This window comes from Episyrphus balteatus, chromosome 2 (genome assembly GCF_945859705.1).
Source record: "Episyrphus balteatus chromosome 2, idEpiBalt1.1, whole genome shotgun sequence".
NCBI classification, from domain to species: Eukaryota; Metazoa; Arthropoda; class Insecta; order Diptera; family Syrphidae; genus Episyrphus; species Episyrphus balteatus.
In genome coordinates, this window is record NC_079135.1 from 119,204,843 (window position 1) to 119,228,611 (window position 23,769).

Here is a 23,769-nt window from a genome sequence, read left to right on the forward strand (position 1 = left end):
TCATTTCCAAATGCCCCACGTGGGTCATTTCCAAATGCCCCACGTGGGTCATTTCCAAATGCCCCATGTGGGGCATTTCAAATGCCATATGTGGGGCATTTCAAATGCCCCCCGTGGGTCATTTCCAAATGCCCCACGTGGGTCATTTCCAAATGCCCCACGTGGGGCATTTCAAATGCCAAACGTGGGTCATTTCCAAATGCCCCACGTGGGTCATTTGCAAATGCCCCACGTGGGGCATTTACGAATGCCCCATGTGGGGCATTTCAAATGCCCCACGTGGGTCATTTCCAAATGCCCCACGTGGGTCATTTCAAATGCCCCACGTGGGTCATTTCCAAATGCCCCACGTGGGTCATTTCCAAATGCCCCATGTGGGGCATTTCAAATGCCCCACGTGGGTCATTTCCAAATGCCCCACGTGGGTCATTTCCAAATGCCCCACGTGGGTCATTTCCAAATGCCCCACGTGGGGCATTTACGAATGCCCCATGTGGGGCATTTCAAATGCCCCACGTGGGTCATTACCAAATGCCCCACGTGGGTCATTTCCAAATGCCCCACGTGGGTCATTTGCAAATGCCCCACGTGGGGCATTTACGAATGCCCCATGTGGGGCATTTCAAATGCCCCACGTGGGTCATTACCAAATGCCCCACGTGGGGCATTTACGAATGCCCCATGTGGGGCATTTCAAATGCCCCACGTGGGTCATTTCCAAATGCCCCATGTGGGGCATTTCAAATGCCCCACGTGGGTCATTTCCAAATGCCCCACGTGGGTCATTTCCAAATGCCCCATGTGGGGCATTTCAAATGCCCGTGGGGCATTTCATTTCCAAATGCCCCATGTGGGGCATTTCAAATGCCCCATGTGGGGCATTTCAAATGCCCCATGTGGGGCATTTCAAATGCCCCATGTGGGGCATTTCAAATGCCCCACATATGTCATTTCCAAATGCCCCACGTGGGTCATTTCCAAATGCCCCATGTGGGGCATTTCAAATGCCCCACGTGGGTCATTTCCAAATGCCCCACGTGGGGCATTTGAAATGCCCAACGTGGGGCATTTACGAATGCCCCATGTGGGGCATTTCAAATGCCCCACGTGGGTCATTACCAAATGCCCCAAGTGGGTCATTTCCAAATGCCCCACGTGGGTCATTTGCAAATGCCCCACGTGGGGCATTTACGAATGCCCCATGTGGGGCATTTCAAATGCCCCACGTGGGTCATTACCAAATGCCCCACGTGGGGCATTTACGAATGCCCCATGTGGGGCATTTCAAATGCCCCACGTGGGTCATTTCCAAATGCCCCATGTGGGGCATTTCAAATGCCCCACGTGGGTCATTTCCAAATGCCCCACGTGGGTCATTTCCAAATGCCCCATGTGGGGCATTTCAAATGCCCGTGGGGCATTTCATTTCCAAATGCCCCATGTGGGGCATTTCAAATGCCCCATGTGGGGCATTTCAAATGCCCCATGTGGGGCATTTCAAATGCCCCATGTGGGGCATTTCAAATGCCCCACATATGTCATTTCCAAATGCCCCACGTGGGTCATTTCCAAATGCCCCATGTGGGGCATTTCAAATGCCCCACGTGGGTCATTTCCAAATGCCCCACGTGGGGCATTTGAAATGCCCAACGTGGGGCATTTACGAATGCCCCATGTGGGGCATTTCAAATGCCCCACGTGGGTCATTTCCAAATGCCCCACGTGGGTCATTTCCAAATGCCCCATGTGGGGCATTTCAAATGCCCCACGTGGGTCATTACCAAATGCCCCACGTGGGGCATTTACGAATGCCCCATGTGGGGCATTTCAAATGCCCCACGTGGGTCATTTCCAAATGCCTTACGTGGGTCATTTCCAAATGCCCCACGTGGGTCATTTCCAAATGCCCCACGTGGGTCATTTCCAAATGCCCCACGTGGGTCATTTCCAAATGTCCCACGTGGGTCATTTCCAAATGCCCCATGTGGGGCATTTCAAATGCCCCATGTGGGGCATTTCAAATGCCCCACGTGGGTCATTTCCAAATGCCCCACGTGGGTCATTTCCAAATGCCCCACGTGGGTCATTTCCAAATGCCCCACGTGGGTCATTTCCAAATGCCCCACGTGGGTCATTTCCAAATGCCCCATGTGGGGCATTTCAAATGCCCCACGTGGGTCATTTCCAAATGCCCCACGTGGGTCATTTCCAAATGCCCCATGTGGGGCATTTCAAATGCCCCACGTGGGTCATTTCCAAATGCCCCACGTGGGTCATTTCCAAATGCCCCACGTGGGTCATTTCCAAATGCCCCACGTGGGTCATTTCCAAATGCCCCACGTGGGTCATTTCCAAATGCCCCACGTGGGTCATTTCCAAATGCCCCACGTGGGGCATTTCAAATGCCCCATGTGGGCATTTCAAATGCCCCACGTGGGTCATTTCCAAATGCCCCACGTGGGTCATTTGCAAATGCCCCACGTGGGGCATTTACGAATGCCCCATGTGGGGCATTTCAAATGCCCCACGTGGGTCATTACCAAATGCCCCACGTGGGGCATTTACGAATGCCCCATGTGGGGCATTTCAAATGCCCCACGTGGGTCATTTCCAAATGCCCCACGTGGGTCATTTCCAAATGCCCCATGTGGGGCATTTCAAATGCCCCACGTGGGTCATTTCCAAATGCCCCACGTGGGTCATTTCCAAATGCCCCACGTGGGTCATTTCCAAATGCCCCACGTGGGTCATTTCCAAATGCCCCATGTGGGGCATTTCAAATGCCCCACGTGGGTCATTTCCAAATGCCCCACGTGGGTCATTTCCAAATGCCCCATGTGGGGCATTTCAAATGCCCCACGTGGGTCATTTCCAAATGCCCCACGTGGGTCATTTCCAAATGCCACATGTGGGGCATTTCAAATGCCCCACGTGGGTCATTTCCAAATGCCCCACGTGGGGCATTTCAAATACCCGACGTGGGGCATTTGAAATGCACCACGTGGGTCATTTCCAAATGCCCCACGTGGGTCATTTCCAAATGCCCCACGTGGGTCATTTCCAAATGCCCCACGTGGGTCATTTCCAAATGCCCCACGTGGGTCATTTGCAAATGCCCCACGTGGGGAATTTACGAATGCCCCATGTGGGGCATTTCAAATGCCCCACGTGGGTCATTTCCAAATGCCCCACGTGGGTCATTTGCAAATGCCCCACGTGGGGAATTTACGAATGCCCCATGTGGGGCATTTCAAATGCCCCACGTGGGTCATTTCCAAATGCCCCATGTGGGGCATTTCAAATGCCCCACGTGGGTCATTTCCAAATGCCCCACGTGGGTCATTTCCAAATGCCCCACGTGGGTCATTTCCAAATGCCCCACGTGGGTCATTTCCAAATGCCCCATGTGGGGCATTTCAAATGCCCCACGTGGGTCATTTCCAAATGCCCCACGTGGGTCATTTCCAAATGCCCCACGTGGGTCATTTCCAAATGCCCCACGTGGGTCATTTCCAAATGCCCCATGTGGGGCATTTCAAATGCCCCACGTGGGTCATTTCCAAATGCCCCATGTGGGGCATTTCAAATGCCCCATGTGGGGCATTTCAAATGCCCCACGTGGGTCATTTCCAAATGCCCCATGTGGGGCATTTCAAATGCCCCACGTGGGTCATTTCCACATGCCCCACGTGGGTCATTTCCACATGCCCCACGTGGGTCATTTCCAAATGCCCCACGTGGGTCATTTCCAAATGCCCCACGTGGGGCATTTACGAATGCCCCATGTGGGGCATTTCAAATGCCCCACGTGGGTCATTACCAAATGCCCCACGTGGGTCATTTCCAAATGCCCCACGTGGGTCATTTGCAAATGCCCCACGTGGGGCATTTACGAATGCCCCACGTGGGTCATTTCCAAATGCCCCACGTGGGTCATTTCCAAATGCCCCACGTGGGTCATTTCCAAATGCCCCACGTGGGTCATTTCCAAATGCCCCATGTGGGGCATTTCAAATGCCCCATGTGGGGCATTTCAAATGCCCCATGTGGGGCATTTCAAATGCCCCACGTGGGTCATTTCCAAATGCCCCACGTGGGTCATTTCCAAATGCCCCACGTGGGTCATTTCCAAATGCCCCGTGTGGGGCATTTCAAATGCCCCACGTGGGTCATTTCCAAATGCCCCACGTGGGTCATTTCCAAATGCCCCATGTGGGGCATTTCAAATGCCCTACGTGGGTCATTTCCAAATGCCCCACGTGGGTCATTTCCAAATGCCCCACGTGGGTCATTTCCAAATGCCCCACGTGGGTCATTTCCAAATGCCCCACGTGGGTCATTTCCAAATGCCCCATGTGGGGCATTTCAAATGCCCCACGTGGGTCATTTCCAAATGCCCCACGTGGGGCATTTCAAATGCCTAACGTGGGTCATTTCCAAATGCCCCATGTGGGGCATTTCAAATGCCCCACGTGGGTCATTTCCAAATGCCCCACGTGGGGCATTTGAAATGCCCCACATGGGGCATTTCAAATGCCCCACGTGGGTCATTTCCAAATGCCCCACGTGGGTCATTTCTAAATGCCCCATGTGGGGCATTTCAAATGCCCCACGTGGGTCATTTCCAAATGCCCCACGTGGGTCATTTCCAAATGCCCCACGTGGGTCATTTCCAAATGCCCCATGTGGGGCATTTCAAATGTCCCACGTGGGTCATTTCCAAATGCCCCATGTGGGGCATTTTAAATGCCCCACGTGGGTCCTTTCCAAATGCCCCACGTGGGTCATTTCCAAATGCCCCACGTGGGTCATTTCCAAATGCCCCACGTGGGTCATTTCCAAATGCCCCACGTGGGTCATTTCCAAATGCCCCACGTGGGTCATTTCCAAATGCCCCATGTGGGGCATTTCAAATGCCCCACGTGGGTCATTTCCAAATGCCCCACGTGGGTCATTTCCAAATTCCCCACGTGGGTCATTTCCAAATGCCCCATGTGGGGCATTTCAAATGCCCCATGTGGGGCATTTCAAATGCCCCCCGTGGGTCATTTCCAAATGCCCCACGTGGGGCATTTCAAATGCCCCACGTGGGTCATTTCCAAATGCCCCACGTGGGTCATTTCCAAATGCCCCATGTGGGGCATTTCAAATGCCCCACGTGGGTCATTTCCAAATGCCCCACGTGGGTCATTTCCAAATGCCCCATGTGGGGCATTTCAAATGCCCCACGTGGGTCATTTCCAAATGCCCCACGTGGGGCATTTCAAATGCCTAACGTGGGTCATTTCCAAATGCCCCATGTGGGGCATTTCAAATGCCCCACGTGGGTCATTTCCAAATGCCCCACGTGGGTCATTTCCAAATGCCCCACGTGGGTCATTTCCAAATGCCCCATGTGGGGCATTTCAAATGCCCCACGTGGGTCATTTCCAAATGCCCCACGTGGGTCATTTCCAAATGCCCCACGTGGGTCATTTCCAAATGCCCCATGTGGGGCATTTCAAATGCCATATGTGGGGCATTTCAAATGCCCCCCGTGGGTCATTTCCAAATGCCCCACGTGGGTCATTTCCAAATGCCCCATGTGGGGCATTTCAAATGCCCCATGTGGGGCATTTCAAATGCCCCCCGTGGGTCATTTCCAAATGCCCCACGTGGGGCATTTCAAATGCCCCACGTGGGTCATTTCCAAATGCCCCACGTGGGGCATTTCAAATGCCCCACGTGGGTCATTTCCAAATGCCCCACGTGGGTCATTTCCAAATGCCCCATGTGGGGCATTTCAAATGCCCCACGTGGGTCATTTCCAAATGCCCCACGTGGGGCGTTTCAAATGCCTAACGTGGGTCATTTCCAAATGCCCCATGTGGGGCATTTCAAATGCCCCACGTGGGTCATTTCCAAATGCCCCACGTGGGTCATTTCCAAATGCCCCATGTGGGGCATTTCAAATGCCCCACGTGGGTCATTTCCAAATGCCCCACGTGGGTCATTTCCAAATGCCCCATGTGGGGCATTTCAAATGCCCCATGTGGGGCATTTCAAATGCCCCCCGTGGGTCATTTCCAAATGCCCCACGTGGGGCATTTCAAATGCCCCACGTGGGTCATTTCCAAATACCCGACGTGGCCCATTCCGCGGCTGACCGCGCAGCCGGCCGCGAGGTTTTACTATCATTAAGTCTTTGCACCTACTACATATTTCAAATCCTGGTATAATAGTTTTTCTATTTTCTTGTTTCAGTTACCTATGTATATGCCTGAGAAAAAAAAACTTATTTTATCCTGGAACACTTTTTTTAGCATTATCACTTACTACTGATCCACAGTGGGAAATTTTTTTTAATTTGTTAAAATTTTGGACATTAAAAAAAGTATGTGTGGACATGTACACGCGATTGAAGTATCTATTCTCACTCACAGAAATTCACTCAGTTGGTTGATACCATAACTAAAATCTTTAATAATTATGAGCTTAGATGGTGCTACTTTCTCATATCCCAACGCTCGCGCCGCAAAAGAAGTATAACTTGAAAAATAATGTATTTTAAAAAACTTATCTCTCCACATTTTTAATTCTACCCCTGATTATGGCCTTTCGTTTATTTAATTCTATACCCACATACATGAAACTAAAAATAAGTAGTAATAATTCTCTATGGCTTTAATGTTTAAAAAATAATGAAAAGAAAATCGTAGCTCATTACAGCTTTTCACCAACTGGTTTAACAATAATTTCATGAATTTGAACATGCGGTGGAGTTGAGATGGCAAACAATACAGCTTGTGATACATCTTCCGGGTTCAAACAGCATCCAATTTGATCAAACACTTCATCTGGAGCTAATTCAGTACGCACTACACCAGGGCTGACGCTCTATACAAAAAAAAAAAACCAAAAACAATAAAAGCATATATATGTAACTTAGAACTCTAGAGTTACCGTTGTTTTAATTTTCGTCCCCAAATTATTAAGTTCCTGGCGTATTACTTCATTAATTGCAGTTACAGCAAATTTTGTTGGTGTATAAATATTGGTACTTTCTGACCAATCAGGAACTCTATGTCCATGAATACTATTTATATGAACAATATGACCAGCAAATTCACGTTCTTTCATACTTTTAAAAGCCGCCTGAGTGCAATAAATTAGACCTCTTACATTTGTATCGAGAACTTGATTCATTGCCAATAGATCCATATCCACCAGATTTGACATAAACTTAAACATTCCAGCATTGTTAACAAGAATATCTTTCCTCCAAGAGTTGTTTCAATCCAACTGAACGTGGCCTTAACATCATTAATATCTGTTATATCACATTTTCGTGGAAAATATAAATTTTGAAGGTCTTTTGCAAATTAGATTGATTTTTTTCAAGACGTTCCAATCGTCGTCCAAGAGCAACAACTCTAAGGCCTGCCGATACTAAATCCTTGGCGATAGCTTCACCAATTCCACTACTTGCTCCAGTCACAACTGCGACACGATATAACCATAACGTTCCATTTCGAGAGATTAATAGAAACTAAACTTATTTGATACTTGAACTTATGATAGTAGACACTTAAGTAAACAAGTGCTCTATATGGCGTTAAATTCAATAGTCAAAAAGCAAACAAAACAATGTTTTGGTAATTTTATTGGATATTTTTATATGCCTCAGTAATGCCTGACAATACAAAAATTGAAAGATGTGAAAAATTAGATATGTGCTTTTTTTTGTAAATTCTAGTTAGTTTAGTACTTAATTTTAATACCCATGAAACGCTTTGTTCACTTTTACATTCATAAAAAATAATAACTTATGGGTATTGTAACGGGTGCGACACAGTTAGTCAATTTTTTTTATTCACTGATATTGTATTTTTTAGCTTCAACACCTAGTAACATCTTGTTAACATGTCTTTCAACGTCACATCGATAGTACTAATCTTAAGAGATTATATGTAACGGGTGTGACGTTAGAAAATCGGTTCAGCATTCTTCAATGAGTTTGAGAGCCAATATTGTAGATTTTTTTAATAAAAATTCGTGGATATCGTATTCAATTTAAGAATTCAAAAATGTAACGGGTGTGACATATTTTTTTTACGGGTGTGACATCTGACATTGTATAAAAAAATTATTAGAGTGTTAAAATTTCCTGTCTTCTACCAAAAAAAAACTCCTAATTTTTTGAAGATTTAGAATGAAAAAATTACATTATAACTTGCTAAGATAGAGAAAAAATAACTATAACAATTGTTATGTAAGAAGTAATGTTAAACATGTTGCAAATAAGTTAAATAGTTTGGCATCGAGTCCTTAAGGTTTTTCTATTATTTAGTAATCAAACAGTAGTAGCAACATAGTTTTTTTCACCAACAAAAACGTGCAACATACGCATCCGTTTAATTTTTGTGTCAAATATCATCATCATCATATTCAATGAATATCATATTCAAAGATAATGATATCGCCACACAGTTGTGCATTTGGTGGTTAATGGCGTCAAAACTCATTTTCATGGCCATTTCTTTACGAAAAGTCATGAAATTTAGTAGATACACTGAAGCAAATTAAGATGAGAAATACGAAAAATCTTCCAACTTTCATTTATTCAAAATGGTGGCTCCACAATGACGGACAGAATAAGCGTTTATAGAATTTTCTTTTTCAAAACTTATAATAAGCTAGAAATTTTACGAAATTGATGCCAAAAAGATATTTAATAAACATCATATATATAATAAAAATAGCATTTATGCATGCTTTTCCATGTATAAATTCGAAACGGGAAAAGCTATTTATAATTTAAATTTTGTCAAACTAAAAAATTGAGAATTTTTGTTCTTAACTCGTAAAATATGATTTTTTTTTTGTCAATATAATGTAGGATGGGCGAGCAGATAATTTACAATAATCGTGTCGTTAGTACTAATTGGCACAAAAAGTTCAGAAAAAAATAAAATTTGCAAAATGTTTCTCAATTATATTTAACTTTTATATAGCTTACAAGAAAATAGCAAACAAAATCTCAAAAATTCTCTCCAACTGGCTGGACTGTAATTTCATGAATTTGCACATGAGGTGGAGTAGATACTGCATACATAACAGCCTGTGATACATCTTCTGGATTAAGATAAATACCAACTTTTTCATAAAGTTCTTTTGGAGCAATCTCTGTCCGTACAAGTCCGGGACTTACACTCTGTATTCAAAGAAAAATAAGAAGAACCACATTGTAACTTTTATTTTTGTATGGAAGAAAGTAAAATACTCACAGTTGTTTTAATTTTGGTTCCTAAATTCCTTAATTCACAACGAATTGTCTCATTTATTGCAGTAACGCAATATTTTGATGGGGGATATATGTTCAAACTGAAACCTGTTGGCATAGTAGGTAGACCATGTCCAGCAATGCTATTGATATGCACAATATGTCCATCAAATTTCCTTTCCTGCATACTCTTATAAGCCGCCTGGGTACAATAGACTAAACCTTTGACATTTGTATGAAGGAGTTTGTCCATAAAAGCACTATCCATTGTCAGCAAATGTCCACCACTACGCCCACCAACTCCGGCATTATTTACAAGAATATCTGTGCCACCATGAGTTTTTTCAATCCACTCGAATGTGGCCTTAACTTCATCTTCATTGGTAACATCACACTTGTGAGTGAAATAGCGTTTCTGTTGTTCTTCTGTTAGTTGCAAACGATTTTCATCTAAACGTTCTAATCGTCGACCTAAAGCTACAACACGAAGTCCTGCAGCAGCAAAGTCCTTGGCAATAGCCTCACCGATGCCACTGCTTGCTCCTGTTACAACTGCAACTTTATTTTGCCAACGTTCCATTGTCACTGTGCTAATAAAACTAAAAATTTTTAACCCAAGACTCGATATTGTTTTTGAAAACCGAAAAGCTTTGGTATAGGAATGTAGATATTGATATCAAATAAGTTTGTGATATGATAGCATTTTTTAAGATGAACAATCTTATCTCATAAGGCTAGTTTTTGTTGTTGTATTGAAGGGGTTTTGATTAATTCTTATTTAAATCTCTTAAACTAAACAAACTTTACTTTAGAGAGTGCCGGTTTAAGTGTTTTGTTGGTGCAAGGTCATCAATCGAACGAGCCAAAAGCCCATAATGGACTATTGGCCCTCTTTGGTGGGTTTTTACTTATAAATTCACAAACCAATTAAACCACAGAAACACAGGTACTAAGACATCAAGGTATTTTTTACTAAATAAGAGATTTAATAATACACTACAAGCCTGAACAGAAACATGTAACTTTTTGTGACCCGGTCAAGGAGAGCTGAGCCTTTCATTTTCATATCAAGACCATTTATATTAAAAATACGCTTAGCATTCTTATTTATTCTATCGTCAACCATATGTACCAAATCGATAGCTCAGGGGAATTTTAACATCGTCTGCACTGCACACAAAGATATTCGTTATAAGAATTCTATCGAGTATTAAGAGAGATCGTTGTTGAACATCGTAAATAAAAGTGGAACTTATAATGATCCTTGAGGCACACCAGGACCAACCCGCGTTGAAAGAAAATCGGACAACTCGAAGTTTGCATAAAATTGGAATGGTAAACTTTGATGGGTCAACAGAACAAAAACAACTGCTGGACGAACGTTAAACTGCGACAAACACTAGTTCCTAAAGAAATAAATTTTTTTAAATTCCTTTCTCGCAAATATTTTTATGCAAAATGTTAACGAGATTTTTGCTTAGCTCAATCGCCATTGGCTTCAGATGTACTTTGTTTTATTTTTCGGAGGTTGTATTCATACCGAATGCCAAATATGTAAAAAAAAAATTTCCCAATACTCAAACTATGTGCAGTATTTTTTTTTATGCTGAATAAACAGCACCGAAATTGGTATACAACTATATGAAATATTTTTCTATAATTTTTGTTGATTAAATTTGAAAAGTTTTGAGAAAAACACTTGTTCAATTAAAAATCCCAATACAGTAACTTAAGTATTCTAAATAAATTCACCAACTGGCTTCACAGTCATTTCATGAATTTGAACATGTGGTGGTGTTCCAATAGCAAATAAAACAGCTTGCGATATATCAGACGGGTTTAAATAGCATCCAATCTTCTCAAATACTTCATCTGGAATGATTTCTGTTCTAACTAATCCAGGGCTAATACTCTACAAAAAAAAAATACAGAATTTTTAAAATCTTGTAAAGAAATCTGTATGGGTTTTACTTACAGTAATCTTAATTTTAGTTTCAAAATTAATCAATTCATTTCTCATCACTTCAGTAATTGCCGTTACAGCATGTTTTGTTGGCGAATAAATGTTCGAACTCTGTCCTGCAGTTCTAAATGGCACTTTATGTCCATAAATACTGTTAATATGGACTATGTGTCCATCAAAATTGCGAGCCTTCATGCTTTTAAAAGCCGCCTGACTACAATAAACAAGACCTCTCATATTTGTGTTGATAACATCATCGACTTTCTCAAGATCCATATCCAAAAGATTTTGTCCACGTTTACTTATTCCAGCATTATTAACTAAAATATCAGTGCCTCCAAGGGTACTTTCTATCCATTCAAATGTGGCAGCAACATCGTCTTTATTCGTAACATCACACTTTCGAGGATAAAATTGAGATTTCACGTTATCAGGTAGTTCAGAATGATTTTTTTCAATACGTTCCAATCGACGACCTAGAGCAACGACTTTTACTCCAGCTAAAACCAAATCTTTGGCAATAGCTGCACCAATTCCACTACTGGCTCCGGTAACTAAAGCAACACGATTTGACCAACGTTCCATGATTACGAATTAATTCAAACTGAATAATACTGTTCTATACATATATGAAATTTTGTTAACTTACGAGTAAAAGTTAATTGGTAATAGTTATTGACATACGAGTAAATATAAGATATTCATCTTAAAGACACAATAAACATTTTAATCAAAAGATTGTAAAAAAAAAAAAATATTTTTAACACTTTTATCACAAAAACTGATTACGCTTTAGTTCAATTGCAAAATTTGGCACAATATTCTGCTATTATCGAGATAAGTTTTTATTATCTCGAAAGTTTTATTTGTAAAACAATCCCCTAAAGTTTTTTTATGGTATTTTTTTTCAGCAGAACTGTTTTGACGATATGAATTTTGCATTTGTTTAATTTATTGAACTATTTGAATAAATGTCTGGGGATTGAACAAATTTGAAGCTTACCAATTAATTTCCTTGGCGACTGAACACAATTCTACCGTAAGAACCAAGATGCATGAACGGAAGGGAAACACATAAGTCCCGATTTTTTTTTTGTTACTTATGTATGTCCCACTGTACTGGGTCATAAATCAAATAAATCAAATTCTGGATTTAATTCCCACACTTCTGAGACCAGTGGCGTATTGAGGGGGGGGGGGGGGGGGGGGGGAGGGCTCAGGGTGCTCAAGCCCCCCCCCCCCCAAGCCTCCAAAATCATGTTATTATTTAGCTAATTTCATCAAGGGGCACGGTAGTGCCCAGCCAAGTTCTCTAGCAACTTTGGCACTACACCCTTATTTACAGGAAACAACTCAGGCCACTTTCGACCCCCCTCTAACTTCCACACCAAAGATGCTAGAAATTTCAAACTCACTACATTTGTTGAGCTCGTAAAAACCAAACTCCTCACAAAATTTCAGCCTCCTACGATGAGTAGTTTCTGAGATATAGGGCTTCAAAAATCGCAAAAACCGTAACTGACTCACTGACTCACTGACTCACTGACTCACTGACTCACTGACTCACTGACAGATCATCAAAATTATGGAGAACTTCCCGATATCGTAGAAACTTGGAATTTTACACGGTGATAGGACTTGTGGTGTATACAAAGGAAAAAATCGAAAATTTGAGATTTTCAATTCAGGGGGCGTGGCATCCGCCCATTTCCGCTGAATTTTCATCATATATTATAGAGCACTTCTGATTATCGTAGAATCTTGAAATTTGGTAGAATAGTAGAGCTGGTAGTTAATACAAAGGAAAAAATTTAAAACTTGAGAATTTCAGCCAGGGGGCGTGGCAACCGCCCATTTCCGTTGAATTTTCATAAATTATTATAGAGCACTTCTGATTGTCGTAGAATCTTGAAATTTGGTAGAATGGTAGAACTGGTAGGTTATACAAAGGAAAAAATTTAAAATTTGAGAATTTCAGCCAGGGGGCGTGGCAACCGCCCATTTCCGCTGAATTTTCATAAATTATTATAGAGCACTTCTGATTGTCGTAGAATCTTGAAATTTGGTAGAATGGTAGAGCTGGTAGTTTATACAAAGGAAAAAATTTTAAATTTGAGAATTTCAGGCAGGGGGCGTGGCAACCACCCATTTTCACTGAATTTTCATCAAATATAGAGATTTTATATTCTACAGCCATACCTTGCAAAAAGTAGTGAAATCACAACAAAAACATTACTGTTAAAAAAAGAGCCAAGTTCTCCTATGTTGAAATTATGCTGGCACAAAAAGTACTGAGATGTAAAAGTGTACCAAGTTCTAAAGTTTGGGTTCAAATTCGTATCAATAAAATTTTGATTGTTTACTTGGCAATTTTTGAAATAACTTTAAAAATCGATAATTAAGAAAAATTGTCAAGAGAACAATCAAAATTTTATTGATACGAATTTGAACCCAAACTTTAGAACTTGGTACACTTTTACATCTCAGTACTTTTTGTGCCAGCATAATTTCAACATAGGAGAACTTGGCTCTTTTTTTAACAGTAATGTTTTTGTTGTGATCATAATCTACATGATTAACTTAAACTTGTTCGTAAATCTTAGAGATTTAGGCAGCTCAAATGATCGAGCTCGAGCCCCCTCCAAATTCTGAAATGGTTGTTTGTTTGAGTAAGTGCCTTTAGGATTTTAGCCTAATTCAGAATTCTTCAAATAATATTTTTGGTATTTTGACGTCGAATTACATCACCGTTAAATTTTGCAAAGCTTCTAATGCAATCACGCCATTTTTATTGTCTTGAGTACCTGTATTTACTTTTTTTCAAAAATAATATTTTTCTCAAAGATATTGCAAACAAAAATTTTGTATATCTCAAAATCTTAGTGGTCAACATAACTAATGGGTTTCTAAGCAAATTCCAGTTTGTGCTTCTGATTTGTATTAAAAAAGGAACATAATTATGAAAAAATATATATTTCGGATTAGAAATCAAAAAGAATTTCATTAAAAACTAGTTTTTTAGACTTTCACGTTCTGCATTTCACTTTTTTAACCATTCACTTGCCGAAAGTGAAATATAGGTATTCTGTATTTTCTTATTCATTTAAATTTTTTTGATCGAATTCAATTCACTTAGTTTCTGTTCGTGAATTTGGTGCCTTTTTCAATGAATCTGCAATTTTTTGACAAAGTAGGAATAAATCTGTAGGTAAGCAAAGTTCGAAAGAAATAAAGTTTTTTTTTTAAAGATTACTCAACACTTTGCTGTTTGTGTAAAATGTTTGGAATACAAGAACTTTGAAGAAAACACTATTTTGAATGTGAAAGGAGGAGACAGTAGAACGAAGTAGAGAGAAGTAAAATGCTACTATACCACTTTCAGTACCACAGCACAGCGCTTTTCTCTCGATCAAAGATGAATGAATAAAAATAATCATTTTTATCAGAAAGCAAAACCGACTTCCATGGATCAAAACTGGGTTTTATGTTTTTTTTTTAATAGTTTATATGGCCAGAACTGAACGAAGTTGAAATGGGGCCAAATTGCAGCAACTTTCCAATACAAAAAGAACGATCAAAATTGGTTCACTCAGTTCAAAGTTATGAGGTAACAAACATTAAAAAAAAAACACATGAATTGAATACCTCTTCCTTTTTGGAAGTCGTACATTCACCATTATAAAACATTTTGGAAAAATTTTCCAGCCCCCTCCAAATTTTTTTCTGGATACGCCACTGTCTGAGACATGTCCAACGAATATTCTTACGAAATAATAGAACCGGTATTGTTCTCATGATTTTTTTTCGGCAGTACCTACTCCAATGTTTCGTTTAAGTAAAGAAAAAAAAAATAGACCCAGTTGGATTTTTTAAAAACAAATTTGGTTTATTTCTTTTCGTGCAAGAGAAATGAACCCAACTCTTTTACTTGGCCTTATTTCGTTGCACCAAAAAATAATCTCATAGATTAATTAGTACCTACCAACCTATATGGTCGATATTATAGTACCAATGTGTATAAAAAATATTCCTTGTTCCATTTGTGACTTATGTCCCATTTTCGAACAAAAATTCAGGACTTATGTCTCAGTATTTGGGGCATAATTCCCGAACTCCATTTTAGTCTTATGACCCCGAAAAAAATTAAGGACGTATGTTCCTCCACCGAATTTTAAAATAATCAGACCCCCTTAGCAATATTATAGCTTCAAAAACAGACAACACATCACATCCTCTGAGTCTGAACCTGGGGACAGAACAAAATGAAAAGTTGAGAAATTCGAGAATTAAATGAGCTGGCAATGAATATCTGAAAAAAACTGAGCCCTGATCTTCATCCGGTCTTAAGAAAAAAATTAAAGATTATTTTCGTTGATAAAATTTCAGTCGCCAGCTAGATGTCTATGTCAACAGTTTCATTAATAAGCAGTTCTCCAATTTTAGGCTTTAGTTAACATTGAATTATACAGGGTGTCCCAAAATAATAAAAGGAAAATTTAAGGTGTAATTTTTGGATTTTAAGAATAAAATTGTATCTACTAATAAGGATCTATGCCCAGAGTTAGTATAATTGTTTGATGATTTAAGAAACCACTTACTTTGATATACCTTGTTAACGGTAATTTCTTTTTTAATATTAATGCTAGAAATTTCGTTAAGGTCTTAATTTTAGGAGAAATTTTTTACTCTCATACTCTGTAACTGTTTTTAATTAATTTTTATATCTTTTTTGGTTACTCAGATACTATTTCTTAAAGGCTATTAATTTTTTCTTGCCCACGATAATTTTTGACTTTGAGATTAGTTTGAAAAATGCGTATTGAACATAGCGTTTTATTACTTTATTCTTATGAAAACGAAAATAATGAACAAAAAAGTTATTCGAAAGGTTGAAAAAAAACCACACATTTTAAGATACTTGAAAAAACCTGTAAAATCTTAAATCTTTCTTAGAACCCAAAAAACACACCCTTATCTTATTCCGGGACACCCTGTATGTTAACCTTTTTTGTTCTTTTGCTCACTTAAAAATTGAAATATAAAAGTACGTTAGGCAAAAATTTAAAAAAAAATTCCATTAAAACACTTGTGTTATTTTTGAAAATTTGCTTTAGGTACTATTCAAACTTAGTTCTAATATCTATTTTAAAAATTTTCACCAACTGGCTTCACAATCATTTCATGAATTTGAACATGTGGTGGAGTTCCAATGGCAAACAATACAGCTTGTGATATATCTTCGGGCTTCAAATAACATCCAATCATATCAAACATTTCGTCTGGAACAATTTCTGTTTTAACCAATCCAGGGCTAATGCTCTGCAAGAAGAAAAAAATAATCACAAATTTTAAACTTTCCTTCATAAGTACTCAAAACTTCTACATACAGTAGTCTTAATTTTGGTTTGCAAATTTATCAATTCTTTTCGCAAAACTTCAGTAATTGCAGTTACAGCATATTTTGTTGGTGTATAAATATTTGTACTGTGTCCAGGAAGGATATCTGGAACCTTATGTCCATTGATACTGTTTATATGGACAATATGTCCATCGAAATTACGAGCTTTCATGCTCTTAAAAGCAGCTTGTGTACAGTAAATTAGACCTCTCAAATTTGTATTGATAACATCATCGACTTCTTCAAGATCCATATCGACAATATTTCCCATTTTACATATTCCGGCATTGTTAACTAAGATATCAGTACCACCAAGAGTTTTTTCTATCCATTCAAATGTAGCAGCTACATCGTCTTTATTTGTTATATCACACTTTCGAGGGTAAAATAGAGGTTTAACGTTTTCTGGTAATTCGGATTGATTTTTTTCAATACGTTCTACTCGACGACCTAAAGCAACAACTTTGACTCCGGCTAAAGCCAAATCTTTGGCAATAGCTGCACCAATTCCACTGGAAGCTCCAGTAACTACAGCGACACGATTTAACCAACGTTCCATGATCACGGAGAAATTCAAACTGACTATCGAATGAAATTTGGTTGCTCATAATACCTCATAGTCATTAGAGAGTAGATTCGCAGGTAAAATTTGGTATACCTAAAGGTTGAAATTTGTATCTTGTAGATAGCAGTGTATCTAATCATTCACAGCAACAAAGAATCTGTAAAAACAAAATTCTTTTAAAAAACATTGTGGACTTTTGTTTACCTCAAGTCAAAATCAAATTCAAAGTCTGGCAAGGAGAAAAGTGTGTATAGTGAAGAAAATAAAACCTGTTGTTAATTATGTATGTATTAAGAATAGGAACTAGAGCTAATAAATGAGAAACGCTGGATTCGTTTACACACGAGAACCAAAATATAATATTGATGTATTAAAAATGAAAGTAAAAACAAAAGAATATTTGAGTCATTAAAGATACATTTTTATGCATTTATTAACGAGATTTGAGATGCTTTTACTGAAAAGAGTAATCGTTTTCTAATAGTAATTTAATTGGTTAGCCAAAACTTTGACACAAGGTCATAGTCAAATTCTTAGAAGCTTTGTATTGAGCCTCAGCAATATATTTTTGATACATTTATGTTATTGTCATGAGCATATTTCTTCTTATTATTGCGGTTTATTTTCCTTCTTCTTTGGGGTAATCTCTACCATTTGATTTTTTTTCCCGAGTTTTTAATTTTCATACCTTCTTCAAAACCAAATACAAACTTAAATAGCAAAATTTAAAAAAAAAATGTATGTAGGTACCTACATTATTTTTAATTTGAGAAGAATTAAGTTTTGGTGAACATTTTCAGAAGGTAAATTTGATTTTCGAAATTAATGAATTTTTGAAAATTTGAAAAATTTTTTGCAATCGCAAATTAGTTTAAAAATGTTAAAAAGAAAAGGACAAGTTTTTAAGGTTTCGGTAATGTGAAAAAAGTTGTTTTGTTATAACTTTTGAACTAAGAGTGTTTTAGCGAAAAAGTGATTAAACTCAATTTATTGAAATTACCTTGCCATTGTTAATGAGAATAGCGTAAAAAGGACAATACTTAAAACAGAAAAAAAAAAAATAAAATAAAATGCTCGACTGGGTCGCACGAACTTGCTGTAAGGGTTCAAGTTTCTAGAATTTGAAGACTTAACCCTCTACTGCATACGGAGCCAAATATGGTTTTGTCTATTTGTATGCACTTTTCTCTTCTCTGTCACAAAAAAATGGTAAAGATTCAATACAATCCTCTTCTTTGTGTTTCTGAGAACCCATAGAGATAGTTTTTTCGTGTGTCCGACACAAAATAAAGGTGTATTTTATGATCACAGGTGAGTCGATCAGTCGTGTGCATTGAAATCGAAAGTGTAGAATATTTTCATACTTTAAGTGTTAATTACTGCGTATGTATGTATGCTATGAACCAATTTTAATTGAAAAAAAATGATTGGCCTGGTCTTGGGAGGGCAAAAAGTACGGAAGTAATATTTGGCTTCGTATGCATGTTTTACTTCAGAAATGGAGCAACTTCGCTTTTAGAGACATTTTTTTAATGTTAACCCCATTTCCAGGGGCGTAACTACAAAAAATTTAGGTGGAGCGAGGCTCACCTATAATATTTTTCAATCATTTTATTACTTTTTAGTTTTTTTAAGATCTGGGAGTGGGTGAAAATGTTGGAGCAAGACTTACTTCGACAGTGGAAAGAATGTGAACCAGAAAAAATATATGTAACTGAAAAAACAAATTGCTTTTCTCGGTTCCATGGCTTAAAATGAGCCAAATTTGAAGTAATTCTTAACCTTTTGTAATGCAATGTATTTATTTTACTTTATTTTGTTTTTAAATGATAAATATTTATCTTTTTATAATTTTAATTTTATTCTTTACCTAATCTGAATAAATAAAATTAGTAAAATTTCTTACCCCTTAATGCATACGAAGCCAAATTTGGCTTATAAACAAATTTTTTAAATTAATTAATTTAAACAAATTTTTTTAATGTAAACCGTTTTGAAACAACCCAAAGAACCAATGTAAAGCATTTTTTAATTTTTTCGTCCTGCAGTAGAGGGTTAAAAAAAAAAAAATTTTAAACACATCGTTTTTCAAAATAATAAAACAACATCTAAAATCAAATAGGTAGCCCTTAAAACAAGTATGCAATTTCATTTATTTTATTAAGATGTATTTTTAGAAAAAAAATCAAAATCGTTAGAGCCGTTTTTTAAAAACTAATTTTTTATACCTAAATGATTTTTTGGAAAAAAAGCTTTAAAATAAAATTGTTATGCCATTTTATTGAAATAGCTAATCAACATCTTATAAAAAAATTTCAAAAAAATTCAACATCTGATTTTTCAAAAAAAAACATTTCAAAATTTTTTAAAAAATCCAAAAACTAATTTGTTCTTTAATTTTATTTTTGGTTTATATTAAATTAATGTTAATGCTTTTTTACAATAAAAAAAACTTCGTTGAAATCGAATTAGTAGTTTCGGAGAAAATCAGATTTAAAAAAAAGGATCTATGGCAGGTACCGTTAATAATGATTTTCAAAAAAAAAAAAAATTTCATTGATAGATTGACCTTGTATTAAAACTTACTTTTAAATTTTTTTTAACAAAATCGTTGGAGTCGTTTTCAAGAAATTTAAACTTTACTAAAATCGTTATATGACAAGTGTACCGTTATTTTTGGTCCAAAAAAATTAATTCCAAAAACTTTTCCGGAGAGTCGGCAAATAACGCTACACACCAAGTTTGACATCAATCGGTTCATCCGTTAAGGTTGTAGCTCCGTTTATAGACAGACATCGTATCATCGTTATGTCACGGAAAAATGTTATCTCACTGTTTTTTTACGAATGCATAACTTGATATATTATAGTAACTATATCGTAATTAAAAAACACAATAAAACTCTCACCTTAAAAAATAAAAGAAAATACAATTTTTTTTAGATCAACAAAATAAGGAACTCTAATTTATGTACAAAAATATTGGTCCACTATATACATTCAACTAGTTTATTTATTAAAATGATTTTACATAAATCGATATTAAAAAAACATCCTTAGAACAGCATTCAAGCAAATGTTTTTATTGAGGTGGACCCAGCCATCTGGACAAGAATTTTGTCGACTTTTTTTAACTTTCAGTAGAACAATATTTTGCAAATTCTTACACCCATTCAAATAAGTTAAATTTAAAAAAATCAATACAATATTTTACTATATAGTGAAACAAAATCGTTTCCTCTTATCTTTTGTGTATTTTTAAAATTTATCAATCGTAAAAGCTTCTTTTTTGAATCTATATTTTATAATTTATTATCTTTTGTTATTATTTATACAAAATCAACATCTTTAAAATTCGATCGGCATAATTTGCCTTGTATTTATTTTTAATCAAAACATTTCTCCAACTGGTTTGACAACGATTTCATGAATCTGGACATGAGGAGGTGTAGAGATAGCAAACATTACAGCCTGTGATATATCTTCTGCATTCAAGTATATTCCAATTTCATTGTACAGCTCATCGGGAATAATTTCCGTACGAACTAAACCAGGGCTAACGCTCTGCAATAAAAGTTAATAAAAAAAAAACACATCAGCCAATTAATACAACATAAAGCTCATATTTCATCTTACAGTTGTTTTGATTTTCGTTCCCAAATTCCTGAGTTCGTTACGCATTACTTCATTAATTGCAGTCACAGCAAATTTAGTTGGTGCATAGATATTATAACTCAAACCAGGTCTTGTTTGAGGTACGTTATGTCCAGCAATACTATTTATATGCACAATGTGACCATCAAAGTTTCTCCCTTTCATACTTTTATATGCAGCTTGAGTGCAATAAATCAAACCCTTAACATTTATATTGAGAACTTCGTCCATTATTGATGTATCCAATTCTACCAAATTTCCAGGTCGAGTTGTGCCGGCATTATTGACAAGTATATCAGTACCTCCAAGGTTTTCTTCAATCCAATCGAAGGTTTCCTTGACTTCATCTTCTTTTGTCACATCACATTTTTTGGCGAAGAAACGCTCTTGAAGATCAGCTGGCAATTCGGAATGAATTTTCTCCAGACGATCTTGTCGACGAGCCAAGGCTACAACTCTTAGTCCTGCTTTGACCAAATCCTTAACAATCGCTTCACCGATTCCACTACTTGCTCCGGTAACAACTGCAACACGATTTTGCCAACGATCCATGACCAAAGATTGATAGAGACTAACTACTAAAATTATTATAATTTTCGATACCTACTAGAATTATTGATTTGATCTCTTTAACTTATTTCAATTTAAAAAAAGCTCAATTAAACAAAATCTTTTATGCATTTACGCATTGATAATCTTAAAGCTTTTAAGTGAGCTTTGTTAAGTGGATACACTTGGAGAAAAAAAAGTGTTTTCGTGTTTTGAATTTTTAATATTTGAAATAATTTCTTGAATAATGATACTTCACGTACACGACGTAAATATTTAACAGAATTGAGATAAAATTAAACACGAGTCATACGTATATGTTATTAAAGATTAAATTCGTTAGTTATAAATTTTGATTTTTTGGGTAAGAAATTGTTACAGGAGTTATTTTTTAATCTCTAAAAAAATTTAAGTTTTTCAACATTTTCTCAGATATTGGTGAAGTTCTTTTAAATTGTTTCTATAGGTAGTCGAAATTACTGAGTTTTTACATTCGTTTATAGAAAAATTAAACCAACTTTCAGAATTGTTTTGACCTCCAAACAAAACATACAAATAAAACGATTTCTCAGAAACGATTTGTCAGAAATTATTGATCAACATTTTAAAATAAAACCAAGTTTTGGGAAAATTTTGATTCGCGAGTTCGTTGTCAAAATAATATAAGTTCCTAAAAAAAATAGATTTTTTTCAATGACTTTAAAACTCCAAAAATGGTCGCAATTTGATTTCTTTTGTTGATGCATTTTTAGAAAAAAAAAAAAATAATTCAAACCCGTTAGAGGCGTTATTTATTTTATTTTTATTCCCATAAAAATGATTCCTCGGACGCAAAATGAAATCCTCTTTTTCAAAATCTTGTTGGGAAAAAGGCTATGCCCAAAATTGACAAACTTTGAAAATACTCAAATTATAAAAATATAGGCATTAAACACATAGGTTTTGTTTTACATGAATCATGAAAACTCCATTTCCTGACAACCGTCAAGATGGTGGCAAAAAAAAACACATTTCTCAAAATGTTAATAATTTTGCACATCAAAACAATATCGGTTACCAATATCCGTGTCAAATGAAATTTTTTTTTTTTACTGAAGAAGAATATGTAGCTCTTTTGATATATTGTTTTTTCGTAACTCCCAAGATGGCGCCTAAAAATGATATCAAATGATGGATGTTTTTTTACTGAACCAACTTCTTTCTGACAATCGAACAGATAGCGGCTAAAAAAAAAAACTTTTCCAAATCTAATAGATTTAAAATATGTATTATTTAAAACAAACGCTTCACTATCGTAAATCACCCATTTATTGTGGCAACCTCCTATCATCTATACAGAATGAACTGACATCCGCTATGACAAGACAAAGTCTTAGAAGCGAAGGTTCTGTGTTTCTTGTCGTCGTGAACACTAGGGCTTGGAAATCCATTTTGGACCCATGTCTCCATTTGCGTTGCAGTTACGTATAAAAATAATCAAGTTTGACAAATTCCAAGTTTTACTATAACAGGAAATTTGTTGATCTATCAATGAGTTGGTCATTCACGTGGGATTTTATTGAAGCCTTGTATCTCAGGAACTTCTAATCTTTAGTAGCTGAAATTTTCTGAAGTACTTACATTCTTTGGACTAGCACAACATTAATGTTTGTTTGAAATATCTCACTTTTCGATATATAAATGAGAGAGTGGTCGAAAATGGACTGAGTTGAGTTGGTTCTTTGTAATTAAAGGGTTAGGGCGCTGAAACTAAACTATAGGTAACACTGGCCAACAATTTTAAAATTTTTTAAATTTTCCATAGAGATTCATATCAAATATTATAGATTTGGGTTCAGTAATCTCAAAAATCATGTTGGTTTCTTTCTAGCAGTTCTAGTTTTTGAAATATTTAATTTTTCATATTTGGGGGACTGTTCATATTAATTTCTAAGTTTTCCTTATTTCGAGCGTCTATTTAAATTTTTCAGAAAAATTTATATTAAACTTAGGTCCATTTTCTTCACTCTGAGTTGAACAAAACTTGAGAATTTTTATATTAAAAATTCGCAAGTTATGTTCAACTCCGAGTGAAGAAAATGGACCTTAATGTATTTGGGGTCCATAAGCCTAAAAACTAAATTCATTTATTTCAGGAGTTCTATTTTTTTGAAATATTACCTAATTTAATTTTCCACATTTTGGGGGTAATTTCGTACTTATTTTAAAGTTATGATTTTTTTAACTGTTTGTTAACATTTTCCTGAAAAGACTAACGGATTTGGACCCACTAAGCGTAAAAATCACACAGGTTCCTTTCTAAGAGCTGTTATTTTTTAGATATTTTCATTTTTCACATTTTGAGGCTAGTTTCATAACTATTTGTTTTAGCTTTTCTTA

The 23,769-nt window shown here is 37.0% G+C and overlaps 5 protein-coding genes across 5 annotated transcripts; all 5 read right to left on the reverse strand.

Moving 5' to 3' along the window:
- Positions 1-6,702: 6,702 nt before the first annotated feature.
- Positions 6,703-7,200, reverse strand: LOC129909685 (farnesol dehydrogenase-like). The gene is made up of 2 exons (XM_055986759.1): positions 6,943-7,200; positions 6,703-6,876 (listed from the first exon to the last, which is right to left on the reverse strand). The coding sequence occupies exons 1-2, from the start codon at positions 7,198-7,200 to the stop codon at positions 6,703-6,705; spliced, it is 432 nt and encodes a 143-aa protein (XP_055842734.1).
- Positions 7,201-8,953: 1,753 nt separating this feature from the next.
- Positions 8,954-9,874, reverse strand: LOC129910166 (farnesol dehydrogenase-like). Its single transcript, XM_055987439.1, has 2 exons — positions 9,267-9,874; positions 8,954-9,193 (listed from the first exon to the last, which is right to left on the reverse strand). The coding sequence occupies exons 1-2, from the start codon at positions 9,840-9,842 to the stop codon at positions 9,020-9,022; spliced, it is 750 nt and encodes a 249-aa protein (XP_055843414.1). The 5' UTR covers positions 9,843-9,874; the 3' UTR covers positions 8,954-9,019.
- Positions 9,875-10,969: 1,095 nt separating this feature from the next.
- On the reverse strand, positions 10,970-11,843 carry LOC129910172 (farnesol dehydrogenase-like). The gene is made up of 2 exons (XM_055987446.1): positions 11,238-11,843; positions 10,970-11,174 (listed from the first exon to the last, which is right to left on the reverse strand). Exons 1-2 carry the CDS (start codon positions 11,808-11,810, stop codon positions 11,001-11,003), a joined length of 747 nt encoding a protein of 248 aa, XP_055843421.1. The 5' UTR covers positions 11,811-11,843; the 3' UTR covers positions 10,970-11,000.
- A 4,515-nt stretch (positions 11,844-16,358) lies between these two features.
- Positions 16,359-17,208, reverse strand: LOC129910177 (farnesol dehydrogenase-like). The gene is made up of 2 exons (XM_055987450.1): positions 16,613-17,208; positions 16,359-16,544 (listed from the first exon to the last, which is right to left on the reverse strand). The coding sequence occupies exons 1-2, from the start codon at positions 17,180-17,182 to the stop codon at positions 16,371-16,373; spliced, it is 744 nt and encodes a 247-aa protein (XP_055843425.1). The 5' UTR covers positions 17,183-17,208; the 3' UTR covers positions 16,359-16,370.
- Positions 17,209-20,544: 3,336 nt separating this feature from the next.
- LOC129910173 (farnesol dehydrogenase-like) lies at positions 20,545-21,415 on the reverse strand. Its single transcript, XM_055987447.1, has 2 exons — positions 20,824-21,415; positions 20,545-20,751 (listed from the first exon to the last, which is right to left on the reverse strand). The coding sequence occupies exons 1-2, from the start codon at positions 21,391-21,393 to the stop codon at positions 20,578-20,580; spliced, it is 744 nt and encodes a 247-aa protein (XP_055843422.1). The 5' UTR covers positions 21,394-21,415; the 3' UTR covers positions 20,545-20,577.
- Positions 21,416-23,769: the final 2,354 nt, after the last annotated feature.

Coding starts and splice junctions, on each gene's coding strand:
- LOC129910166 (XM_055987439.1), bottom strand. CDS start 9,842: ATGGAACGTTGGCAAAATAAAGTTGCAGTTGTAACAGGAGCAAGCAGT. Junction 9,194..9,266: donor GAACCAAAATTAAAACAACT/GTGAGTATTTTA, acceptor CTTTGAATACAG/AGTGTAAGTCCCGGACTTGT.
- LOC129910173 (XM_055987447.1), bottom strand. CDS start 21,393: ATGGATCGTTGGCAAAATCGTGTTGCAGTTGTTACCGGAGCAAGTAGT. Junction 20,752..20,823: donor GAACGAAAATCAAAACAACT/GTAAGATGAAAT, acceptor CTTTTATTGCAG/AGCGTTAGCCCTGGTTTAGT.
- LOC129910172 (XM_055987446.1), bottom strand. CDS start 11,810: ATGGAACGTTGGTCAAATCGTGTTGCTTTAGTTACCGGAGCCAGTAGT. Junction 11,175..11,237: donor AAACTAAAATTAAGATTACT/GTAAGTAAAACC, acceptor TTTTTTTTGTAG/AGTATTAGCCCTGGATTAGT.
- LOC129910177 (XM_055987450.1), bottom strand. CDS start 17,182: ATGGAACGTTGGTTAAATCGTGTCGCTGTAGTTACTGGAGCTTCCAGT. Junction 16,545..16,612: donor AAACCAAAATTAAGACTACT/GTATGTAGAAGT, acceptor TTCTTCTTGCAG/AGCATTAGCCCTGGATTGGT.
- LOC129909685 (XM_055986759.1), bottom strand. CDS start 7,200: ATGGATCTATTGGCAATGAATCAAGTTCTCGATACAAATGTAAGAGGT. Junction 6,877..6,942: donor GGACGAAAATTAAAACAACG/GTAACTCTAGAG, acceptor TTTTTTGTATAG/AGCGTCAGCCCTGGTGTAGT.